This window comes from Malania oleifera, chromosome 2 (assembly GCF_029873635.1).
Source record: "Malania oleifera isolate guangnan ecotype guangnan chromosome 2, ASM2987363v1, whole genome shotgun sequence".
Classification (NCBI taxonomy): domain Eukaryota; kingdom Viridiplantae; phylum Streptophyta; class Magnoliopsida; order Santalales; family Ximeniaceae; genus Malania; species Malania oleifera.
In genome coordinates, this window is record NC_080418.1 from 97171482 (window position 1) to 97195984 (window position 24503).

The 24503-nt window shown below is 37.2% G+C and overlaps 1 protein-coding gene across 1 annotated transcript; it reads right to left on the reverse strand.

Moving 5' to 3' along the window:
- Positions 1–14676: 14676 nt before the first annotated feature.
- LOC131147884 (indole-3-glycerol phosphate synthase, chloroplastic-like) lies at positions 14677–23476 on the reverse strand. The gene is made up of 10 exons (XM_058097522.1): positions 23134–23476; positions 21586–21846; positions 21308–21484; positions 17795–17869; positions 17604–17648; positions 17343–17507; positions 17014–17092; positions 16810–16892; positions 16574–16642; positions 14677–15116 (listed from the first exon to the last, which is right to left on the reverse strand). The coding sequence occupies exons 1-10, from the start codon at positions 23293–23295 to the stop codon at positions 15033–15035; spliced, it is 1200 nt and encodes a 399-aa protein (XP_057953505.1). The 5' UTR covers positions 23296–23476; the 3' UTR covers positions 14677–15032.
- Between the last annotated feature and the right edge of the window lie 1027 nt (positions 23477–24503).

Here is a 24503-nt window from a genome sequence, read left to right on the forward strand (position 1 = left end):
GGGTGGAGCGGCACCGATTACAACCAGGTCAATTAATGGGGCTGACCTCAACCTACAACTACACTTTATCAAGATGGTGCACCTAGCTTTCCTAACCGAGTCAAAGCAAATCCGAAACTTTTACTAGGGCAAGTCTCCCTCTTCAGGCCCACACCTGGAATACAACAGATAATAAACTTTGTGTACAAACAAATATGCTTCTTACACTAAGCAGATATGTACCAATATGCTCAACCAAATAATGCACTCACATATGATAGGATATTAAGTTCAAGTGAGATTTTGTTAACTAATGTGTTAACTCTCAACAGTATGTATGTCAAAGTGCGTATGTGAGAGTAAGACTTTTGATATCAAGATAATGTGCTTATAATGTGATTAATCAAAAGCACTCTATAACCTTAACCAAATATCACAATAATGTCTTTTAAATGTAAAGCACAAAAGATAATAGGGTTTTAAGCTTGCTAAAATATTTTTTTCAAAGCACAAGGCAAGCTTATGAATCTTGCAATGAGTGTAAGAACTTGAACCGTGATATATGGAATAATAAATAAAGAGAAGGGTAGAATTGTAAATTGAGCTGGCTTTGTCGAGGAAGCCAGAGTTCATCGACGAAGGCCTTATGATGCTCGGTGACGAAATACAGAGGGTCATCGATGAGGAAAAGCCTAGAGGTTTCAGGAAACCGGGAATCTCAGGCTCGTCGATGAGGCCACCGTCTCGTTGACGAACTGTCTTCAGTGACTCATCGACGAAGATGCCATCTCGTCGATGAGGTTAGCCGAGTCACAAGGCTATAAATATCATTTCCATTACTTCTCAACTAAGAAATCAAAATGTCCTTTCTCTCTCTCTCTCTATAGGAACTCGAACCTCACTCACTCTCTCTAAATTTCTTTGCCAATCATTGCCTAAATCGATGATCTGACGTTACTATGAGGATCAAGGAAGGATTCTCTTCAAGATTTGTGGAATGGATCGTCATTCCGAGAATTTTCGGGTTTTGGCTTAAAATCGAGGTAAGGCTCAGTTTTCAATTCTGTTTCAGTAGTTTTGTAGGGAATGGAATTGTGAGCATGTTTTATACTGTGATTTCTAGGTTTTGGGAACTCGGTTCGTGGTTTAGGAGCCGTAGAGTTCGGATTTGAATTTTCAGGGAAAGGTACGGGGATTCTGTTTGTGTCGGTTATTTTCGAAATCAGACTTGGTAGAACTGTGGTTCATAGTCCTGTGTATGTTTTGGCTACTCATTTGGGGGGATCTAACAGGTAAAATTATGGGTTTTGCAAATTACAGTTTTGGGAAAAAGGGGGCAATGGGTTGCATCTCTAGTTTTGTTGGAAAACTGTAAATATATTGTGATATATATATTGTGTTATAGAGATGGCCATGCCTTGACTTGTTTTAAATTATATTTTGTAAATCATGATTGTTGAGATTACCAAATGAGTGTGGATTGTTTGGTTATATGAACTTACATGAGTTGTGTTTTACTGCAATGAAATAGTAACTGGGTTCTGAATTGTTCTAGGTTGTGCAAGAGTGTCCGGCTCTATATCCGAGGGTGTGAAATATCACCTACCATGGTTGGAAAGAGTGTTTGGCTTTATATCCGAGGGCATGAGCCTTACCGGCTGATCACCAAAGGGTGTGGATCCACCAGTTATACCAATACGATGCCATGGGAGCCCGGGGCTACGCCATGTGCCGTGAATGCAGTGTAATGCGAGTTAGCTTTGGGCCGAAGGGTGTGACAACACCGGGTTACTTAATCATGTGTGGGTGTGTGTGATGCACTATGCTGGAACTGTTTTGTGTGAATATTGGAATTGCATTAAACTGTGTATGTTTTATGTCATGATAATACTCATATGCCACACACCAATATAACCTGGATCTGCCTTACTGAGAGGTGTCTCACCCCTATCGTACATACATATTTTTCAAGTCCTTCGAGTAACCGGAACTAGCGTCCTTGTGTTGGGAGCATAGTGGTCGGTGTACTACAAAAAGTACTCGTGTAAGTACTAGGACCTTATCGGGTTGTCATTTTGGGGTTTTGACTAGCACCCGGGTTTATGTGTTATATTATGGAGCTTAGACTCTTTTTTTATAGACTTTGGTATATGGTACAATGTATGTATAGAAAGAACATTTTTGCTGCGTATTTGATGAGTATATGGATATGTATGTGAATGTGTATAGGGTTACGTGTACCCCACAGGGTCAGACCCTGATTCATTATTGTATCATTAGTGTTTTGTATAATACAGGGACAGGTTAGGTTACTAATTCACCCTTGGGTCCCATTACTAGGTTCGGGGCATGACAGCTTGGTATCAGAGCTAACCAGGTTGTTAGATCTTATAGACTTGGTTAGGATTAGTTTTGTGTACATACTAGAGTATAGGATGTAGGAAATGGGTAGAGTAGGTCAAGGGTTGTTTTGTTGCTAGATAGGGACTCGTTGGCGGTGTTCTGTGTTTTTCCTAGAATGACGATTTCAATAAAATCACGGCAAACCATTGATGATTTTCCTGCCGGTGTGATAGGACAAACCTGGACCCGTGAGATAGTGGTTAACATGATTAGTTGTAAATAATTGAGTTAATTGTACTTGATATAGGAGTACTAATAGATTTCTATCATATTTTCAGAATGGAGCCCAAAGATAATAACTTGGAAAGTGGCTCCGAGGAGATTACGAGTGATGAGTCTCCTTCTGTGCCTTGAGGATTGATGAGGCAGTTTATGCAGGAGATTGGGCGGAGTGTTAGGACACGTGAACGCTCTCCTACTACTGCGGGGTGTACCATTGAGAGGTTCACATGTATGCACCCTCCGAAATTTGCAGGAGGACCTGATTTGATGATAGCAGAGGACTAGGTCGAGAAGACCGAGAGGATTCTTGAGGTCCTACACTGCACAGACAAACAGAGAGTCCTTTACGCTACCTTCCAGCTGTCTGGGGAGGCAGGACGATGGTGGATGGCAGTGAGTCAGCTGGAGAAGCAGAGAGTCGGCCTATAGAGATGACATAGAGCCAATTCAAGGAAAGTTTTCTTTGAGAGATACTTCCTAAATTTCACACGTGATGCAAAGACAGATGTGTTCTCTGCCCTGACATAAGGAGATATGATGATGCAGGGGTATGTTGCTCGATATATAGAGCTATCCCATTTCGCGCCGTGTTTGATCTCAAAAGAGTATGAGAAGACTCGGAGGTTCAAGAAGGGTCTGTGAAAAGACATCCAAAGATTAGTGGGTATGCTTCAGATTTGTGAATTTTTTGTTTTGGTGGATAAGGCCACTATGATCGAGACTGGCATCTGGGAGGATGAGGTGAATCAGGAACTGAAAAAGAGGCTAGTACCTTCTGGTTCTTAGTATGGATCTCGCCAAGGATCATGGAAGAGGAAGAACAAGAGCTCGAGTTATCGTCAGAATACCGAGCGTCAGGGTTCTCAAATGAGCCAGTCGAGTGATCGTTGTATCAGGTGCCACAGATGGCATAGCAGTGAATGTCAACCATTTGGGGATAACTGCTATAACTGTGGCCAATCAGGTCACATGGCTCGGGATTGTCATGCACCAAAGAGGGGTACGCCTGCTTTGAGTAAGAATCGGGGAAGTAATCAGGTATCCTAGGGAACTTATCAAACGAACGCAACTCCGACGAGGGTATATTCTCTTACTTAAGCAGATACTGAGCATGTGGGGAATGTGATGATAGGTACTATGATGTTTCTTTTAAATAGAGCTATGGTTTTATTTGATTCGGGTGCAACCCATTCCTTTATATCTGCTAACTTTGAAAAACTTTGTGGGGTTGAGACCTTGGTCACGAATGAAGAATTGTCTATAACTACACCATTTGGGAGTGTATCGTTCTATTGGAGGATATTAGAAAACTGCCTAGTGGTAATTTAGGGAATGCTACTACCGACGAATCTTGTGGTATACAACATGTCTGGGTTTGATGTCATACTGGGGATGGATTGGTTATCCTCCAGTTATGCTGTGATCGATTGTCATGGAAGGGTGGTAGTATTCAGACCTCCTGGGGAGCAGGAGTATGAGTTTGTAGGATCGTGTGTGCGTTCAATGCCACAGGTTCTATCGGCATTAAAGGCGAGGAGGTTACTTTTGGATGGATGTCAGAGGTACCTAGCTTGCGTAAGGGAACCGCCGTGAGATGAGTTGAAACTTGAGGATATTCGAGTGGTTAACAAGTTCCTGGATGTGTTTCCTAAAGATTTACCTGGTTTACCTCCGGATCATGAGGTGGAGTTTGCGATAAAGTTGCTGTCTGGTAAGGTGCCGATCTCTAAAACTCCATACTAGATGGTTATAGCGGAACTTTAGGAGTTGAAGGAACAATTGCAGGAATTACTGGACAATGGCTTCATTCGACCGAGTGTTTCGCCCTGGGGAGCACCAGTTTTGTTTGTGAAGAAGAAGGACGGGTCGATGCGCATATGCATTGATTACCATGAGATCAACAAACTGATGGTGAAGAACCGTTACCCGTTGCCTCATATTGATGATCTCTTTGATCAACTACAGGGGACATAGGTCTTCTCGAAGATTGACCTACGGTTAAGGTATCATTAGGTGAGGGTTCGATCTGAGGATGTTGCGAAGACTGGTTTTTGAACCAGATATGGCCACTATGAGTTCTTAATCATGCCTTTTGGGTTGACGAATGCTCCGGCAGTGTTCATAAACCTGATGAATAGGGTTTTCCATAAGTACCTGGATCAGTTTGTAGTGGTATTTATCGATGACATTCTAGTATACTCGAGCAGTTTGGAAGAGCATGAAAATCATCTAAGGGTAGTGCTATAAATTCTACGGGAGAGGAAGCTATATGCCAAGCTGAAGAAATGTGAGTTTTGGTTGAATCAGGCTGCATTTTTAGGCCATGTGGTGTCTAAAGGCGGTATCTCAGTTGATCCTAGCAAGATCGAAGATGTGGTCAACAAGGTAAGACCGAAGAGTGTATAGGAGGTTCGGAGTTTCCTAGGACTGGCGAGTTACTATCATCAGTTCATGAAGGGCTTCCCTAAATTGTCTGGGCCTTGGACATGATTAACCAAAAAAGGGGTAAAGTTTGATTAGACAGAGGATTGTGAGCGGTGTTTCTAGGAGCTGAAACAGCGATTGGTTATTGCTCCAGTTTTGACCATTCCTTCGCGGGATGACGATTTTGTGATTTATAGCGATGCGTCTCTAAAGGGTTTAGGACGTGTGCTTATGCAACAAAGTAAAGTAATAATGTATGCTTCTCGGCAACTTAAGGAGTAAAAGAAGAATTACCGTACGCATGATTTGGAATTAGCTGTTGTAGTTTATGCTCTAAAAATCTGATGACACTACCTGTATGGTGTTCAGTGTGAGATTTTCACTGACCACAAAAGCCTCAGGTACTTTTTCACACAGAAGGAGTTAAATATGAGGTAGATACGGTGGCTTGAATTGATCAAGGACTACAATTGCACCATCAGCTATCACTCAGGAAAAGCCAATGTGGTGGCTAATGCGTTGAGTCGGAAGTCGGAGTATACGACAGTATCTGTAGTAGTAACTCAGCATCATATTAGATGGGATTTGGAAAGCTTTGGTATAAAGTTGGTGGCCAATGATCATCAGGCTTTCATTTCTAGCTTGGTGATCCAGCCGACTTTGTTTGAGCGTATTAAAGCCACGCAAGCTAGTGATGTAGAGTTAGTTGAGATTGCAGAGAAAGTGTTGCAGGGGTTGGCTACAAATTTTAACATCTCTGAGGGAGGTGTGTTGAGGTTTGGAACCTGGTTGTGTGTTCCAAACAACGACGAGATCAGAGAGAAGATTCTGGAAGAAGCGCATCGTTCATTGTGTACGGTACATCCTAGTAGTACGAAGAAGATGTATCGAGATTTGTGCGAGACCTTCTGGTGGAGTGGTATGGAGAGGCAGACTGCTCAGTTTGTGGAGCAGTGTCTAACATGTTAGCAAGTGAAAACTGAACATTTGAGGCCGGCAGGGCCGTTATAGCCCTTAGCTATTCCGGAATGGAAATGGGAGCATATTTCCATGGACTTTGTGATCAGATTGCCACCAACGCTTCACGGGCAGAATTCCATTTGGGTGATTGTGGACAAGTTGATGAAATCTGCTCACTTGATATCGATGAAGATTAGCTATTCTTTGAGCAGGCTAGCAGAGTTGTATGTGCATGAAATAGTTAAAATGCATAGGGTACCGGTGTCCATTGTGTCAAATCGAGACCCGAGGTTTACCTCTCATTTCTGGAAGAGCTTGCAGGAAGCACTGGGGACGAAGCTTACTTTTATTACAGCGTTCCACCCCCAGACTGATGGACAGTCAGAGAGAACAATATAGATATTGGAGGATATGTTGCGGGCTTGTGTGTTAGACTTCGGTGGTGGTTGGATGCAATTTATGCCACTAGTAGAGTTTGACTATAACAATAGCTTCCAGACTAGTATCGGGATGACACCATTCGAGGCTCTGTATGGTCGGAGGTGTCAGTCTCCTCAGTATTATGATGAGGTTAGTGAATGTCAGGTTTTAGGACCTAAACTTGTACAGCAGGCTTCTGAGAAGGTGGGTTTGATCCAGGATAGGATTAAATCGGCTCAGAGTCGACAGAAGAGTTACACGGATGTTTTCTGCCATGAGTTGAAATTCGAGGTAGGGGGTAAGATATTTATGAGGATCGCTTCAATGAAAAGGGTGATGAGATTCGGAAAGAAGGGCAAGCTGAGGCCGAGGTAAATCGAACCATTCGATGTTCTTAAGCGAGTGGGTCCGATAGCCTATAGGATTACACTACCCCTAGCACTCTCGAGGATCCATGATATGTTTCACGCATCCATGTTGGGGAGGTACGTGTCGAATCCATCTCATGTTATTAGTTACGAGAACGTAGAAATTGGGGATGCTTTAGCATATGAGGAGATACCTGTTTAGATTTTGGACCATAAAGTTCAGAAGCTACATACCAAGGATATACTATTAGTGAAGGTATTGTGGTGAAATCATGAGGTTGAGGAAGCTTCTTGGGACTTAGAAGCGGAGATACACTGGAAGTATCCACAGTTGTTCTAAGTATGTGTGTATTACTCTACTATGGTATTGGGATAGGTGGTTAGTCTTGGGAAGTGTGTGTGTTTGTGAACTTCTGAGACAGTTTATGTATGTAACCATGGTATTCCTCTGCCATAAGTGAGGGTGTGTATGTATGGTGACGGGGCTATGCTCTAAATGGTCGCCGGTTCTTTCTAGAGTCGAGTGTGTGTGTTTGGTCATGTGAATGAGTTCGTAATGAGAGATTGCAAATTTAGAGGACAAAATTTTTGTAGGGAGGGGAGGTTGTGAGAACCCAAACCGTAATATATGGAATAATAAATAAAGAGAAGGGTAGAATTGTAAATTAAGTAGGCTTCGTCGACAATGCCAGAGTTTGTCAACGAAGACCTTATGATGCTTGGTGACGAAATGTAGAGGCTCGCCAATGACGAGAAACCGAGAGGTTTCGGGAAACCGGGAATCTCAGGCTCGTTGACGAGGCTACTGTCTCGTCGACAAACTATCTTTTGTGACTCGTCGACGAAGATGCCATCTCGTTGATGAGGTCGGCCGAGTCAAAGGGCTATAAATATCATTTCCATTACTTATAAACTAAGAAATCAAAATATCCTCTCCTTCTCTTTCTCTTTTTCTCTCTCTCTCTCTCTCTAGGAACTCGAACTTCACTCTCTCTCTCTCTCTCTAGATTTCTTTTGCCGATCGTTGCTTGGATCGACAATCCAACGTTACTATAAGGATTAGGGAAGGATTCTCTTCAAGATTTATGGAACAGATCGTCATTCCGAGCATTTTTGGGTTTTGAGTTAAAATCGAGGTAAGGCTTAGTTTTCAATTCCGTTTCGGTAGTTTTGTAGGGAATGGAATTGTGAGCATGTTTTGTACTGTGATTTCTAGGTTTTGGGAACTTGGTTCATGGTTTAGGAGCCGTAGAGTTCGAATTTGGATTTTCGAGGAATGGTAAGGGGATTCTGTTCATGTTGGTTTTTTTCAAAATCGGACTTGGTAGAATTGTGGTTCATGGTCCTGTGTGTGTTTTGACTACTTATTTGGGAGGATCTAATGGGTAAAATTATGAGTTTTGCATATTATAGTTTTTGAGAAAAGGGGGTAATGGGTTGCATCTCAAGTTTTGTTGGAAAACCGTGAATATATTGTGATATATATTGTGTTATGGAGATGGTCATGCCTTGACTTGTTTTAAAATGTATTTTTAAATCATGATTGTTGATATTACTAAATGAGTGTGGATTGTTTGGTTATATAAACATGCATGAGTTGTGTTTTACTGCAATGAAATAGGAACTGGGTTTCGAATTATTCGAGGTTGTGAAAGAGTGTCCGACTCTATATCCGAGGGTGTGAAATATCACTTGCCATATTTGGCAAGAGTTTCCGGCTCTATATCCGAGGGCGTGAGCCTTACCGGCTGATCACTGAAGGGTGTGGATCCACCAGTTATACCGGTACGATGCCATGGGAGCCTAAGGCTACGCCATGTGCCGGGGACGCCATGTAATGCGGGCCCGCTTTGGGCCGAAGGGTGTGACGACACTGGGTTACTTGAACATGAATGGGTGTGTGTGATGCACTATGCTGGAACTGTTTTGTGTGAATAATGGAATTGCATTAAATTGTGTATGTTTTATGGCATGATAACACTCATATGCCACACACCGATATAACCTAGATCTGCCTTACTGAGAGGTGTCTCACCTCTATCGTACGTACATGTTTTTCAAGTCCTTCGAGTAACCGGAACTAGAATCCTTGTGTTGGGAGCATAGTGGTTGGTGTACAACGAAAAGTACTTGTGTAAGTTTTAGGACCTTATCGAGTTGTCATTTTGGGGTTTGGGTTTATGTGTTGTATTATGGAGCTCAGACTCTTTTTATATAGACTCTGGTATATGGTACAATGTATGTATAGAAATAACATTTTCGCTGCATATTGAATGAGTATATAGATATGTTATATGAATGTGTATAGGGTTACATGTACCCCATGGGGTCAGACCTTCATTCATTATTGTATCATTGGTGTTTTGTATGATACAGGGACATGTTAGGTTACTAATTCACCCCTGGGTCTCATTACCGAGTTTGGGGCGTGACAATGAGGATGCAAGATCTTAAGCCAAGTAAGGATTTTTCCCAATCAAATATTTATGAGTGAAATATTATGAGAAAAATCTTAAACAACTCTCTAAAAATCAATATACAAGCAAATATAAATGAGAGAGAGTTTGAGCTAGTATGATGAATATGTAAAAACAATCTCACTTAAAATAAATGGTTAGATGAGTATAGGAGAAGAGATTTTGGCAATGAGTGAGAAAAATATGGAAGTATAAATTATTTTGGCCAAAAATATTTTCAGAGGAATTTGGCTAATCTCAAAACCCTAATGATCTATTAATTTTGCAAATGAGGATGTATTTATAGAGTTGGGAAGAATTATAGTCGTTGAGGATACGCGTGGTATTTTGGAAAAAGATTAAGTGAGTTTAATTAAAAATAACCTAGTTTAAACTCAGTAAAAATTGGACAACCCGAGAGGATTAGTCGACCCAATTGCCAGGTTTGGTTGACCAAGGCATTTTTGAACTGAGTATTTGGTTGATCATTCTTGAGGCGATATTGAACCTCTGAGGTTCGGTCGACCAGATCAAGTTCGGTCGACTAAACTTCATGTGTTCGGTCGACCAGGCCATTTTTATTCTTCAAGTACGGTCGATTAGGGCGTTGGGATTTCCCATGTGCCAGTTCGGTTGATCAGGGCGTTGCAATTCATTTTATAGATGGTCGACCAAGTGGTCAACTTTTTTACCCTGGGGAGGTTCAGTCGACTGAAGGTTCTCAGTGTGTTCAAGTTCGGTCAACCGAACATGTGAAATTTGTGCATTTGATTTCTAACTTTCTTTTGAAGTTACCCCAACTAATATCGATATTACATCTAAGATATATGGGGGCTTTTTCATGCAATATATTGGGTCCTATGGCCAGTCTAAGGATTTTGAGTTTATTCCCCATCATGTATGCAATGCATTAATTATTACAAACATTTCCTACTTAAATATTACAGATGCCAAATTAAACGTAATTAAATTACAATAAATGACTATTTAGGGTCTTTATTCTTCAAGTCACTGTGCATGCACCAAATGATACTTCCAATATATCCTGCACACAAACTCACCATACATTAATTACCAAAGTGTTTGTCATAATCAAAACGAGATATGACCTATAAGGTCAACATCTTGTTTTTGTCTTTTGCCGCTTGGCCCCCTTTTCTCCGTTAAGAGTACTTGCTTAGAATACCTCTTTCGAGCACCTCCACTGTCTTTGCCACTAGTGGATCCTCCAAATATCACAACGATTTCTCCTACGATCTATTCCTCTTTCTTGTCTTTATTTGGCCTTTTTCTGCTCACGAGCTTCCCTTTGACTATCCTCCTTTTTTTATGAACCTCGACAGGTGGCCTTTTTTTTTATCAAGGCTTCAATTTCATTCTTCAGTTGAATACACTCTTCTGTATTGTGCCCATGATCCCTATGGAGGTGACAAAACTTTGACATGTTCCGTTTATATAAGGGTGTTTGCATAGGTTCTGGCCATGAGACGTACTTTTTCTTTCTTATGTGCATCAACACATCAGTTCGCGGAGCGTTTAGGGGAGTATAAGTGGTGAACTTACTAGGTTTCCCTCTCGCCTTAGAGCTGGCATGCAGCGTACTGTTCTCTTGCCTCTTCATGAGCCTGGAAGGTTTGCCAATATCCCTGTTACCTTTCCTTTTCAACTCGATCCGATTTCCTCTAGTATCCATCATTTCTTTCAAGTTGATATACTTCTATGCTCAGGCCATCAGTTCTTCCATATCAGCCGGTGGCTTCTTCCTCAATGAGTACAAGAAATTTCTTGACTGAAGGGCCATGGTGAGAGTTGCCAAAGCCACCCCCATGTCCAAGTTTTGCGGATCACCAGGGTCGCGGTGAGGAAATGGTGCATGAACTTTTTTAATGTCTCCTATTCTCCCTGAACCATGTTCATCAGATGAGCCAAAGTTTTGACGATTCTCCAACTACTGAGGAAATGGCCGGTGAACAACTGCTCCATCTTCGAGAATGAGCCTATTGATCTAGGTCGTAGGGTTCAGTACCAATCACTAGCACTACCTTTAAGGGTAGCTGCAAATGCCCGACACATGATGGCATCAGGTGCGCCCTGCAATTGCATCAACACCTTGAAGGTGTCCAGATGATCGATTGGGTCATTCAAACCCTCGTACCTTTAAAAGGTCGGCATTTTGAATTTGCTGGGTAGCAGGACCTCCATCACTTCTTTGGTGAACGATAGCTCCAAGGATCTTAAAGAGGCTTCCTCGTAGAAGGGGTTGGTTTGGCCCTCTTTCATCATCTTCTCAATTTATCTTCTTAATCCTTTCCTCTAACTCGGTCGATCTTTGCTCGTTGACTCTTACGATGTTCATGTCTTCCATCTTCTTAGTGAGGTTAGTTTTTTCCTCACTTTCCTTTAGTTTCTTTGCTTTCTTAGGTGGGTTGGGGCTAACCTATTGTCGGTGGGGGATATGCTTTTCGTGACTCTTTTGCTGCAAGAGTAGGTTGAACATATCCTCCATTTTCTTTTGAAAGGTGAGAAATTCCTCCCTAGTGACTCCCGAGTGTTCTACGGGCGTGGAGTGAATGGACTAAGGTGATTCTTTTCTAGCGGCAGGGCCCGAGCTTGAGCCGTGAGTGGTTGTCATTATTTGAGTGTCAAAGGTCGGGAGCAGAATGAGCACCTCTCAAAAGCGATTCCCATAGATGGCGCCAACTATTGTGGGATAAAAATGGCGATGACCTGTAAGACTACTCTCTTACTTCTAATGACCTGAAAAGGGTGAAAGCAAAACAGGTTTGGAGGACCCGAGGTGTACTCCGAGGGATCACTCTGATGCCTAAGTAAGGGGAATGCTTCAAATAGGTTGAATACAACAGCAAAGGTGAGTTAAGAATGAGATACCTTCACTTGTTTGCGTCCCCCTCTTTATAGTGGCGAGAGTTGACCCTTAAGGTGATTCGTCATTATGACGTGGGAGTGTGGATTGCTCCCGGGTCATAAAGCGCCAGCATGTATCACTCTAAGCATTTATGGCGCCAGCATGGATCTCTCCCCTCTTTATTGAGTTGGAGCTAATTGTTCTCACCAAAAGGTTTGACTTAGGGAGTGATGGTTAGGAGTTGATTTCCTTTTATTAACTGATATATTTTGAGCATATCAAATATCAATGATAAGGTGATGGTGAAGAAACCAATATGCAATGGTATTTTAAAAAACGGAAATAAAAGGATTGCATATGTTATCAATTCTTAATATATTCACCTTTATGCATACTTTTACTTTTTTCTGTACTCCATTATCATTCTTTGTGCAAATAGTTGTTCGAATGAAAATTAACTAGAGAAGAGGAAACATATTTAAATTAATTATGTTAAAAAATTATTATTTATTTATTTTTGGATGATTGAGATTATGTACAATTTTTAAACCATGTAAAATTGGTTTTGACATAATAAAAATTGATACACCAATTAAAAAATCTATTTATTAAGGAAAAAATGTGTTAAAACAAGTTGATATATAAATTCAAATAAGCTCATCAAATTTGAGCCCTATCTAATTATAGATGGAGTTAGGTAAAAAAAAACTATTTGTTCTAAAAAAATTTAGGTCAATTTTTAAAACTCTTATTTTAGCAAACTCTTTAGGTGTTCCTAACATGATTTGATATGGTTTCAAAACCCATTAGATCAGCAAGTCCAACTTTAGTTGGATCACAACCAGACATGTTTACCGGTCCATTTTATAGGCCATAATTGAAAAATCTTTGGGATAAAAATGGTGGTTAGCTCATCCAAGCCCAAATTAGCAAACCTAGCCTAAATGAAAAGTCAAGTTGAAAAGAATATTTACGTTTGCCATCTAAACTTGCAACCCAAAAAGAAAGTGGCAGCAAACTTATAAGCAAGTTGAATTATTTTAAAACTTGATATACATTATTGACCCACAACCTAACAACTTAAACTTTTAGATAAAGTGGTAATCTAATATGGTATCGAAACTCTAGTTACCCAGAGGTCCAGAGTTCTAATCTTGTTGTCTGCTTTTATTCTATGACATTATTTGTCATTTGTTTATCTCTCCACGTGCTATTGGGCTACACGTGCAGGGGAGTATTAAAGCTTGATATACGTTGTTGACCCACAACCTAACCTTAAATTTTTAAGTAAAGTGGTAATTTAACAAATTGGAGGACTTGATAAGTAAATATACAATAAACTACGTAAATGTTTTACATAAATAGGGTTGAGAGTCCCAGACTTCCATATTAAAGGTTTTAAATTTTAACCTTAAGAGGAGATGGACATGGGAATGGGATAGGAGATGGACTCTCTCCTTTTGTGTAGCCTAGGTTCAATTTGTTGCTAATGAACCAAAAAAAAAAAAAAACTATATATAATTTAAAAGACACTAACCTCCCTTAAAGTTTAGCAAAAAAGACAGGAGCCTCTTCTAAGGTTTCAAAAATTTTATTGATCTTCCTTGAGGTTTCAAAAATATCACAAACCTGTCCTGAAATTTGATTTTTGGAACACTTATATTCCTCAAAAGACTTATCTTTTTGTAAAATACAAGTGTAAGGGTTTGTGTCTTTTTGGCAAACCTCAGAGAAGGTCTTTGAAATTCTTGAAACTTCAAGAGAGATCTCTAAAATTTTTGAAACCTTTGGGAAAGTCAATGTCTTTTGCCAATAATCAAATATACCCAAGTATTTTTCATCTAACTAGCTATTTATTTGCCATAAGGATTCTTATAATCATTAAGTTATCAAGATTACATGTGATTTGTAGAATACCACCTATTTTCTTGAATAAGATGAAATATAATAAAAAAAATTAAAAAAAAAAAACATAATAACTATTCCTTGTATAATCTTTATTATTTTATCCAATATATAGCATAGCAATAAATAGACATTCCCTTGGTAAAATTTGGGAACAATTATTCCCCATCTATTCATTAGTTTTGATTCAGAAAAAGTTACTGTAACATATTTTATTTTTAATAACTATAATTAATCCATCGATAGTAAAATACATTTTGTATACCAAATGTAACCCAAAGCACATAAACTTAAAATCTATCTTACTATTAAGTATTTTAAATATGTATAATTATAGAAAGGAAACAGTTTTTGCATTTTATCAAACTTAACGCTGCCTCTTTTAAGCTGTGGCTAGAAGCGTCCATTTTAGGTCTCAAATTCAAATGTGCACAGATTTTAAGTCTCAAATTTAAATTTATATTAATTTTAACATAAAATTAGTACAATTATTCATCACATTTTATCCAAATCAATACAAATTTAAATTTATAGTCTAAATTATAAACTCCCAAATAAAAAGGTTAAGCCATTTCAACAACTAAACTGAGTCCTTCGAAATTGACAAACACACTATAGTCGTGCACAAAATTCCTACAATTCTTGGCTACCAAACAGCCCCTCGCAAAAACTATTTCTTGAATCACGGCCATAGGCAAGAAAATACATTACTTCTTTTAAATTCATTGTAAGATTACACAACGGAAGATCGCCCATCACAAATATCATACTCCTTTGTTTACCTGACCACAAGGTTCAAATCCAAGGCCTTCAAAAAAATCTTAAACTATAACCATTAGGGCATATGTAACATTAATGGTAAACTTATTAATTTTGCAGTTTTCCAGCAAAATTGGCAGCTCCAGTAAAACTTGCGACTACAATTTACCCAGACCAGGGGACTATTTCTGAATCAAAACTGTTGCCTGTTTACTGCAACCAGTGCCGCTTAGAACATTAGAAGGCCGCCGAAGCCTCACCAATACGAATTCACAGAGAAATGTCTTTACCAAAAAGCCCAGTTATCCCCTTCGCAGGATCGCTTTGTTTTACAATGGATTCCCCAACCAAAACCTGCAAAATGCAACACACTTCACTACTTTGTCTAATGAGATGAGACCATATTCATATGCTTTCTAAATTGGCAAATGCAGAAATCCATGTATTTTATTATGAATTTCCTAATTAACAGTTGCTATATATGTTAGGCAATTCATCATAGTAATTCCAGTTGGGGTTTGGTTATGATCACTGAATCAAACTTTAAACCGTTTCTAATGCCAAGTGAAGCCTTAGGTAATGACATTTCATGCTTCTTCAGGCTCTGTCAAAATTGATTAGCACAATGTAATATTATAGACTTAGGCATGACCAGCTGCCCTGTGAGCCATTATGACAGTGAGTCATGCTCAAGTCTCTATTATAATAGACTTAAGCAAGACTCACTGCCCTGAAAGCAAATACAATTTTTAAATTTATAATAGCACTGTAAGCAAAAATAATAATACGATATTCATTTGTTTTCATTATAATATGATAGATTTTAAATATTCGTATAGTCTGGTTATTCCATTATAAACTTATTGTCTCACATGTAATAACAAATATTAAATTTTTTTTTCAAAGAACAATAATGGCTAGGGTATAATATCTAACTTTACCTACACATGATAATAAATAATTTCTCTTAAATTCAAGCTCATGATCATTTATCCAAACACGCTTCTTAAATCAAAGAAAATATGATGACTGTAAATTAACTGAATAAAAAAATTAAATATAAAAAGTTATTTTTAAGTTGTAGACCATATTAATGTCAATATATTTTTAAAAGATTAGTTAATTCTCAGTTGTTTGAAAGGTAGAAATTTAGACTGTTATCAAATTCTCATTCTCATTAATATGATTTTAATATTTATGCCATTTTTATATTTTAACTTGAACTAGGAAAAAAAAAAAGGTTAAGTTAAAGTTGGAACACTTTCCATTTCCTCAATAAAGATACATATTATTTTTTGTTAAATAGTAAAAATAATATTTTGAGTTCTGTTAGCAAGTCTGGCTAACATTTAAACATAGTGAAACTGATCTTATGGTTTATATTTCATTTATAATTTATAGAAAATATTAAATTATTAAAAATATCATTTTTATTTTACAAATATATATATTTTAATTCCTGTACATGGCATGAAATCTGCTAGTCAAATTTAAATTTAGACTAAAAGAATCAAAAGCATGTATTAAGCAACAGAAAACAAGCACATGAATTGGTAGTGGTTTCTAATAAATAGCAGGTCAATCTCTGGACTCTCCTTCCCCCTTGCTGAAGGGGAGAAAGCGAGTTGACAGACGACCAACCTTTTAGAGTGAAGAAAGAGGATTCATACGTTATCTTGTTGGGCTTTCATGATCTGCATAAAACTGAATGATTGCAAATTCCCATTCCATAATAACATTATGCAGTCAATGACAGGTGGACATAACTTTCAAATTTTGCCAGTGAAGTTTCCAGAATTTAAGTAACTTACTGCTTTAACGCCGGCTTCTTGCACATAAGCAATATCAGCAGGGGTAAACAGCCCAGACTCCCCAACAACCTGAAGACCATGTTAAAAACATGTATAGAGAGAGAGAGAGAATTTTAGAGCTCATAATTACAGAAAATATGTTGCTTTTCTCTGTTTATATATGAGAAACACAACATGAATAGATATAATGTATTGATCTAGAGGATGGCCAATAAACTGGACTGAGGATCCCTTACAATGATATCTTTTTTACAGATCATTTGACCACGTTGCCCTTCAAGAAGCTTTTTTGTGTTGCTAATATCAACCTCAAATGTTCCTATGACAAGAAAAAGCAGTTATTGGCATAACCAAAAAGGAGATACAAATAATACAAGCAATTGTTTAATTATGTAAAAGAAGTGAAGTTTCATAGAACAAGTCCTTTTTATAGGCCTTACCAAGGTCACGGTTGTTGATGCCAATTAGTTCAATACCATCAATCCCAAGAACACGATCCATCTCCCTCTCATTGTGCACCTTGAAGGAAACAAAAGCATCAGAACATTATATAATCTAGGTCATGAGTAAAAGCTGCCGTCTTACTTGCAGTCAGGAATGACTTGAACAGAAATATGTTGAAAGAGAGTAACACACCAGAGAGAGTAACACACCAGACCACCTAGAGAAAAAGCCTAGTCGCAAGCAATCAAGTACAAGAACCTAGGTGACATAATAATGCAATTTAAAAAATCATATATTGGGAATATAGAATAACTATTATATTTACCTCGACAAGTGCTGTTAACCCAATCATCTTGCAGATCTTAGTCATATAGCGGATGTCAAGATCAGGTAAAATAGCAGCAATTAAGAGAATTGCATCTGCGCCTTTAGTTCTGGCATAAAAGAGTTGCCATGCATCTACGACAAATTCTTTGCACAATAGAGGGCACTGCATACTAAGCTTGTGTTAGAAACCTCCGCTGACAAAATTATCATGCAGCACATCAATATTAAATCTGCAAAAAGACAATGTGCAAGGGCAGACCTTTACTCCAGCACTCCGTATTGCCTCCAGATTTTCAAAACTTCCCTTATTTGATAGGAACAAACAAAGTTAGGTAATTAGCAATATTTTTCAAGCTGTCCTCCACCCATTAAGGGCAAGACATTTGTAACTCTAATAGCATTCAAGTCAGACAGAGGACTGCCAAAGACATTCCAATCCAACATGTTTACCTGAAAATACTTCTCATCCGTCAAAACACTGAGGCACGCCGCCCCACCTTTCTCATAAGCTTGGGCAACTTCAACCTATGACAAGAAACTCTTAGATATATATATATATAATACAATGAAGTAAACAAGGAGCATTGAATTCCATGCATTGGGTAGTTACTCAAATATGCCTTTTCTGGCCAAGGGATGGTTAAACTTCCAAAAAAGAAGAGGAGGAGGAGGAGGAAGAAGAAGAAGAAAAAGACGAAGAAGAAGAAGAAGAAGAAGAGAAGAAAATTGACTACCTTTCAAACTATTCCATTCTCTTGCTACTAGGTATGTAATCAACTCAGTTTTAGCCAAAACCAGACAAGAAATCAAACTGACCAGTTTTTAAATTTCAAAAACCAATGCTAAACTGAAAACCAACAAATTATGAAAAAAATAAAAAAACTGACCATCAATTCAACAGTTCTCAGAATTTTAATCAGTTTTCAAGAATTTCAATTAAGCTTCAAAGCCCAGTTGGACTAACACTAAAAGCAGCATGGACAAGCCCCATTGAAATTGGAAAGCTTTGAACTTTTCTTTTTGAAAGGAAGACTTTGAACTATTTTAATTTTTAAACGTAGGGAAAAGGCATAAAGGAACCAATTGCCCAAAGGGGTAAATTAATAGTTTAATACCTACATGGCTACACCATCTTAAATGTCAAGCCCTACTCCAATAACTTATGGCCCAACATCAATTGAAGGACATTGCATGTAGCTCAACAGAGTGCAATGAAATCAAAGGAACAAACAAAATGGGGTTTTTAAGGGAGAGGAGAAGGAGTGCAGCATGCAGTGTGCATGTACAGAGCAGCTGGGGCTGGGAGGACCCCCTACTGCCCTCTCTTTCCTCTTTTTTAATAATTCCATATTCCTTCCAGCCCAACTATGAAAAGATTTCCTTTTAATCCTAGAAATAAAACTGCATAATTATATATCAAAATAAAGCGAATAGAATATAAAAAATGAAAAAAATATAAAATTAATAACTTCAGCTTTTTAGTTTAGTTTACTTGTAAAACTGAAACTGAAACCAAAAAACAATACTTCGAAAAGACAGACTACTAAACTAAAAAGGCAGACAAAAATTATGAAGCAGTTTGGTTTCTGCTTGGTTTTCAATTTTCAGGAATATCTGTACAACCCATTCCTAAAGCCGCCACTACATCAGCATTGTCGTCGAGCAATTACACCTTTTTTTTTTGGTTTAGTTAAATTGTAAAACTGAAACTGAGAAAAAAAAAAAATTATTTCAAAAATGGAAAACTGAAACAAAAAATTCAACCTAATATGTGAAGCATTTTGGTTTCAGTCTGGTGTTTGATTCTTCAGTAATGGTTATACACCCCTACTCCTAACGCCATTACACCATTATTGCCATACAGCCACTATAAATTTCTTTAACTTGAATAAAACCGTCGAACATTATTGCTAAGTGTGAGAATTGGCCCAACGGTAAGGGTGTTATATTCAGGTCAGGAGGTTACGTGTTCAAAACATGGAAATAGCCTCTCTATATACAGAGATGAGGGGGTATATATCATCCCTTCATCATACCCTTGACATGACATGGGAACCTTGTCCATTGGCTACTGCCTTCAATACACCATTATTGCTATAACCATTTCATCTCTCTTTAAAAATGCCATCTAGAAGAAATTGTAAGAAAGTCAAGACCCAAAATCAACTGTCAAGACTTTTGATATAGATCTGCAGATACTCTTCTCAAAATATAAAATAGTAAAAGAGGCAATATATTCATCATTATAGAAAGGCTAATAATTAAATTCACAAGAAGGTGAGCTAAGATGGAGTTCAATAATGATAAAATTGGCAACAGATATATCAACCTTTTGGTGCATGTGCCTCAAAACATCGAGGCTTTCAAGAAGGCTGGTTCTGCGCCCAAGAGCTCAAGAGGAAGCTGATAATACAGTCTATGGTGAACTATTGTCAACTATAGAAACAACAAAGCGTAAAGTATCACTATGTGGGGTAGCAATATTAATCCCCTACATTTATTTTTGAATTTAATATTATTAAATCCCCCTTCTCCCTCTTGCGCACCCTCACACAGATAATTACATCACCTCGTTCCTTTTTTACCATTGCTTTCCATTTTAATCTCCTTATTTGATCATTTTAATGTCAAATTTAGTATTTCATTAGAATAAAAAGATATTAAATTTTTATATTTTCCTAAATGACACATATTCTTTTTAAAATTATTTTCTATTAGTTTTCATATTCTATCATGGGATCTTACCCAGAGTACAGTGAAGTGTCATATTTTATTAGAAATTTACCACTTGATGTTAGCTACATATATTAGGCAATCCATATAACAGATCACTTCATTGTGGGTATATATTCGCATAACATGGCTAACTGATTCAAACTATTTCTAATGTCAAGTGAAGCTTGTTAGGTCATGATAACTTAAGCTTCATCACACTCCATTAAAAATGATTATCATTGATTACATTGTTGTAACTCATACAAATATAATAACTAAAAAGTATTATTTTAAATTTTACTAAATTTTAAAATATTTTTCTGCTTTGAAGTTGAACTTCAACTCTAATATAATATTTTTACTGCAAGGCTTAAAATAACAAAAATGGCAAAAGGTTGGACCAAACCAGATTTCTATAAACATATGTATTATTTGTACACTTACGTATGGCTTATTGACCTAGCTTATACCAAGTTGAATAATTATATACAAAAATATATATTTACTTTTATCTTACACGCATGCATGTGAGCACAAATATGCATACACATTATAATTTTATATATTTTTAAACATATATATGCAAAACTTATGTAGAACTTCATTAAAGCTCGGTTTGATTCCTCAAAAAACTTCAGTTATAAATGTAAGTTTTATCACATCATATCACATGAAATTAATAAAAATTAATTTTACAAAGAAGAGGTCTAATTTAGGTAAGCTTATAAAAAGGAAAGTAAACAGTAAAAAGGAAAGAGATATATTACTTTGTGTGCGTGTGTGTGAGAGAGAGAGAGAGAGAGAGAGAGAAAGAGAGGTGGGGGATATATGAATATTAAATTCAAAAATAAATGAAATATGAGAGAGAGTGATAACTGATAATTAATATGATAATTAAGGTAAACAAACAAGCCAACAGATGGAGTGAAGCAATGTGTGTTTTAAAACTAAAAACCCTGAAATTTCTGAAAAATTAAGGATTGAGTTTTGGAGAGCATGGAGATAAAAACGATATGTTTTAATATATTAGTATTGATTACCTCAACCAAGGTGTTTTTAGGTTGAACCCCAACATTTTCCTCCAACTACTACCTCTAACTTCATGACTACAACTTTTTCAGACAGCATGTTCAATCACCATGTTAAACAAACCAATATGAGAGAACAAGAAAACTGCATCTCTTCATTTATACAAAAAAAATGTTAGATTGTTATTGGGTGATATAAGAGGTAAATAAGCAGACTTACTGGATCAAAATCCTCTCTTAGAACTCCTCTACTTGGAGAAGCTTTTTTCACTTCAGCAATTAAACCAGGCAATCCAGTTCGCACATATGATGCCCTAAGAGCTCCAATGAAATCTCTACTCGGGGGAGCAATTTCAAGAGCCTTCTTCAGCATTGAGAGAGGGCGTCGCTCTCTTAACTATATGTGACATAAAGACTATAGGCATTAGGAAAATTTTGTCAAAATAAATAGCATGAAGGAAAGATTAACATATCTCAGAAAACAAGTTAAAAATGGACCTTTGAAACTTCCTTGTCTTTGTTCCATACAATTTCCTCTAAAATATTTCGAGGAGTGTTGCCCTCATTCTGCAACCGGAACTCAAAAGGTCCCACATAATGCAAAGGGGGCCCTGTTGGTGGCCTTCTCCTAATTTTTATACCCTGGGTAGCAGCTATTTCATTTTGCAACTGGGCGACTTCCCACTCCTTGATTTTAAGATCATCCTCTTTAGAACCAACAACAGGGGAAAGTGTAGCTGACCCGTCTTTGGACTCAGACTGCAAAAACGATCAGCACACGTTTCAGACTCAGACTAATTGTTTGGATTAACAATTGCTCATTTTTGTACAAAATTATTTCTAATAACAACATTTTGGTTCTGGTAGAAATTAAGTTTTAACATCCGTAGCGATGCACCCTCAACAAACTCTATTCAGCAATCAGCCCAAATGCTCTCATAGAAACTAATATTTAACATTGGGACCCTCAACGTCAATTCCTCCAGCTCATGTAATCAGTGAAGTGTTTTGCTAAATTCACAAGGATAAGATAAAATATGGGCCAACATATATAATATCTCTTGAACCCACAGAGTTCACCCCTAGAAAGTATAATAATGAATATGTTCTCAGAATCGGAACTGATTCATACAAATTGTTTCAACTTATTAGGGATGATTGGACCTTTCAAATGCAAGTCCTAAAAATTTTCCACATACATTCAAGCACAAATCTAGGCTATTTCCCAAAATAAAAGGACCATCGAAGTTCCAAATCTCGAAAACAATATGAAAGCCCCCTTACAAATCTGTACAAAATATTATAGAATCATATCAAAGGAAAAGATAAAAATCAACCATAAAACTATAATGGAAAGGCTTGCAGTATAAACATAATATCCATGGGCAACTCTAGAAGCATCAATGAATTGAATTTAATTCCATCATAAAAACTCGCCTATATGGGAGTAGAAGCATTCAACAACTCCTGGGAACAATGACAGTTTGAATTTGATTTCTCGGGGCAACCAAGAATCAAAGTCTTATGAAACAGGGTGTGGAATAAGACCCCCAACAGAAGGGTTAAACGTCTAGGGGGAAAAAAATGCAAAAAATAATGTCATAACAGAAGCTGCACAGCGCATCCAAACTCCGCAAGACAAACTGAGGCACTGGCGATCAAAACTGCTTTGAAGTGGCCCAATAAAAATTCCCGGGACCCGCCAATTATTCAAATACTGTTTCTGGAAACTTGGAATTTGAGGCTTGGATTTGGATTTTATGCGAAATTCAACAAAACTCAAAACAAATTTGTATCACATTTTGTTCGAATCTAAGCAACTCCAAATTCAAGAGTCAAACTCCAAAAGAATTTTTTTGGCGGGTGTGTGAAGAACTTGGAAACTGTTCTTTCGTATATATTCAAGAAATTCTGACCTTCGAATCCATGAAGAACTTGCAGTTTGTTGTTAGCTTGTATTGCTGATTGTTGCTTGAATGAATTCTTCTTTAGGGGAAAAAAAAAGTTTAATTATGGTGTTATATTAGAGATGAAAAAAGATGAAACCTGTTGAGCTCGAATGGAGCCAGCAGAAGAACGCACGCGCTCATCCATTGATCTTCTTCCAACTGAGAATTTAGGTACGTAACAGAAGGTTGGGCCTGGTTGAAACGAAGCCCTAGCTGCTGCTGCTGCTGGCGTTGTTCCCAGTGACATCAAACCCTCCATTTTCAGGTTCTTTTCTTTTTCTCTTGTAGATTATAACTTGAACTGGGGAAAACGGGTACGGGATTCTAACTCAACCTTGAAAATTAGATTTATACTAATAGCAGATGGGAGGATTTTCTCGGCGACTGATCTGCTGCAGCCGGGTGTAGCAGTTAGCACTGAAATCGAAATGGTGGGCGTCGTTGATTGAGACCTCCTGATTTGGTAAATAAAAATTTTAGAGGTTATTTTTTAAAATAATTTTATTCTTCATTAAAAATAAAATTAATACCAACTCCCAAAAATTAAGAAATTTTATTGTTATCTAATAATAAATTATGCTATTTTTATTTGTACTTAAATATATAACAAGAAAATAACATTTCTATTAATAGTTGACTCAAGTCCGATTTAGAATAAATTTAAAAGTTATATTTGAATCCAATATTTAATAGTTAACATAGAATTTAGAATGGTGGTTGCACTAGTCAAGTCATCCAATTAGTGGGGTCGATGAGTCAAATTGATAATTGAATCGGTGATGTCACAAAATAATATTATATATATTAATTATTATAGAAATAATATTGAACTAATTCTATGTAAATATTAATTAAAGTCACCTATATAGGCAATTATAGCCAAAATCATTAAATCCCTTCCAAATAAAATTTGTACTACTTCTCTTATTTTTATAAATATTCTTAAAACTTATTATTAGTTAGGGCAAAAAGCATTCATTTTTTTTTAGGTTTGACAAAAAGACAGAAACCTCTCCTAAAGTTTCAAAAATGTCACAGACTTTCCCTAAAATTTCAAAAATGTCACAAACTCCACCCGAGGTTTGTCAAAGACAATAACTTCCTTTGAGGTTTCAAAAACTTTAAGGACTTTTCTTGAGATTTCAAAAATTTCAGGGACCTCACCTTTAAATAAAAATAAATAATTTTTTTTATGGGAGCTTTGTGTCTTTTAAGTGAACCTCAGGGGAGAGTATGTGACATTTTTAAAACATCAAGAAAGATTTGTATCATTTTTGAAATATCAGAAGAAGTCTTTATCTTTTTGTCAAATTTTATAAAAGATAAAAATATTTTTTCCCCTTTAATATATTAATCAATGCATTGATGAAACGTTGTGTGTATTTAGCTCTTACATAGATAATACCTTAGGAACTAATAATTGTAAGAAGTGGTGAGTCACTCAAAGATATCTCCATGAGATCTTGT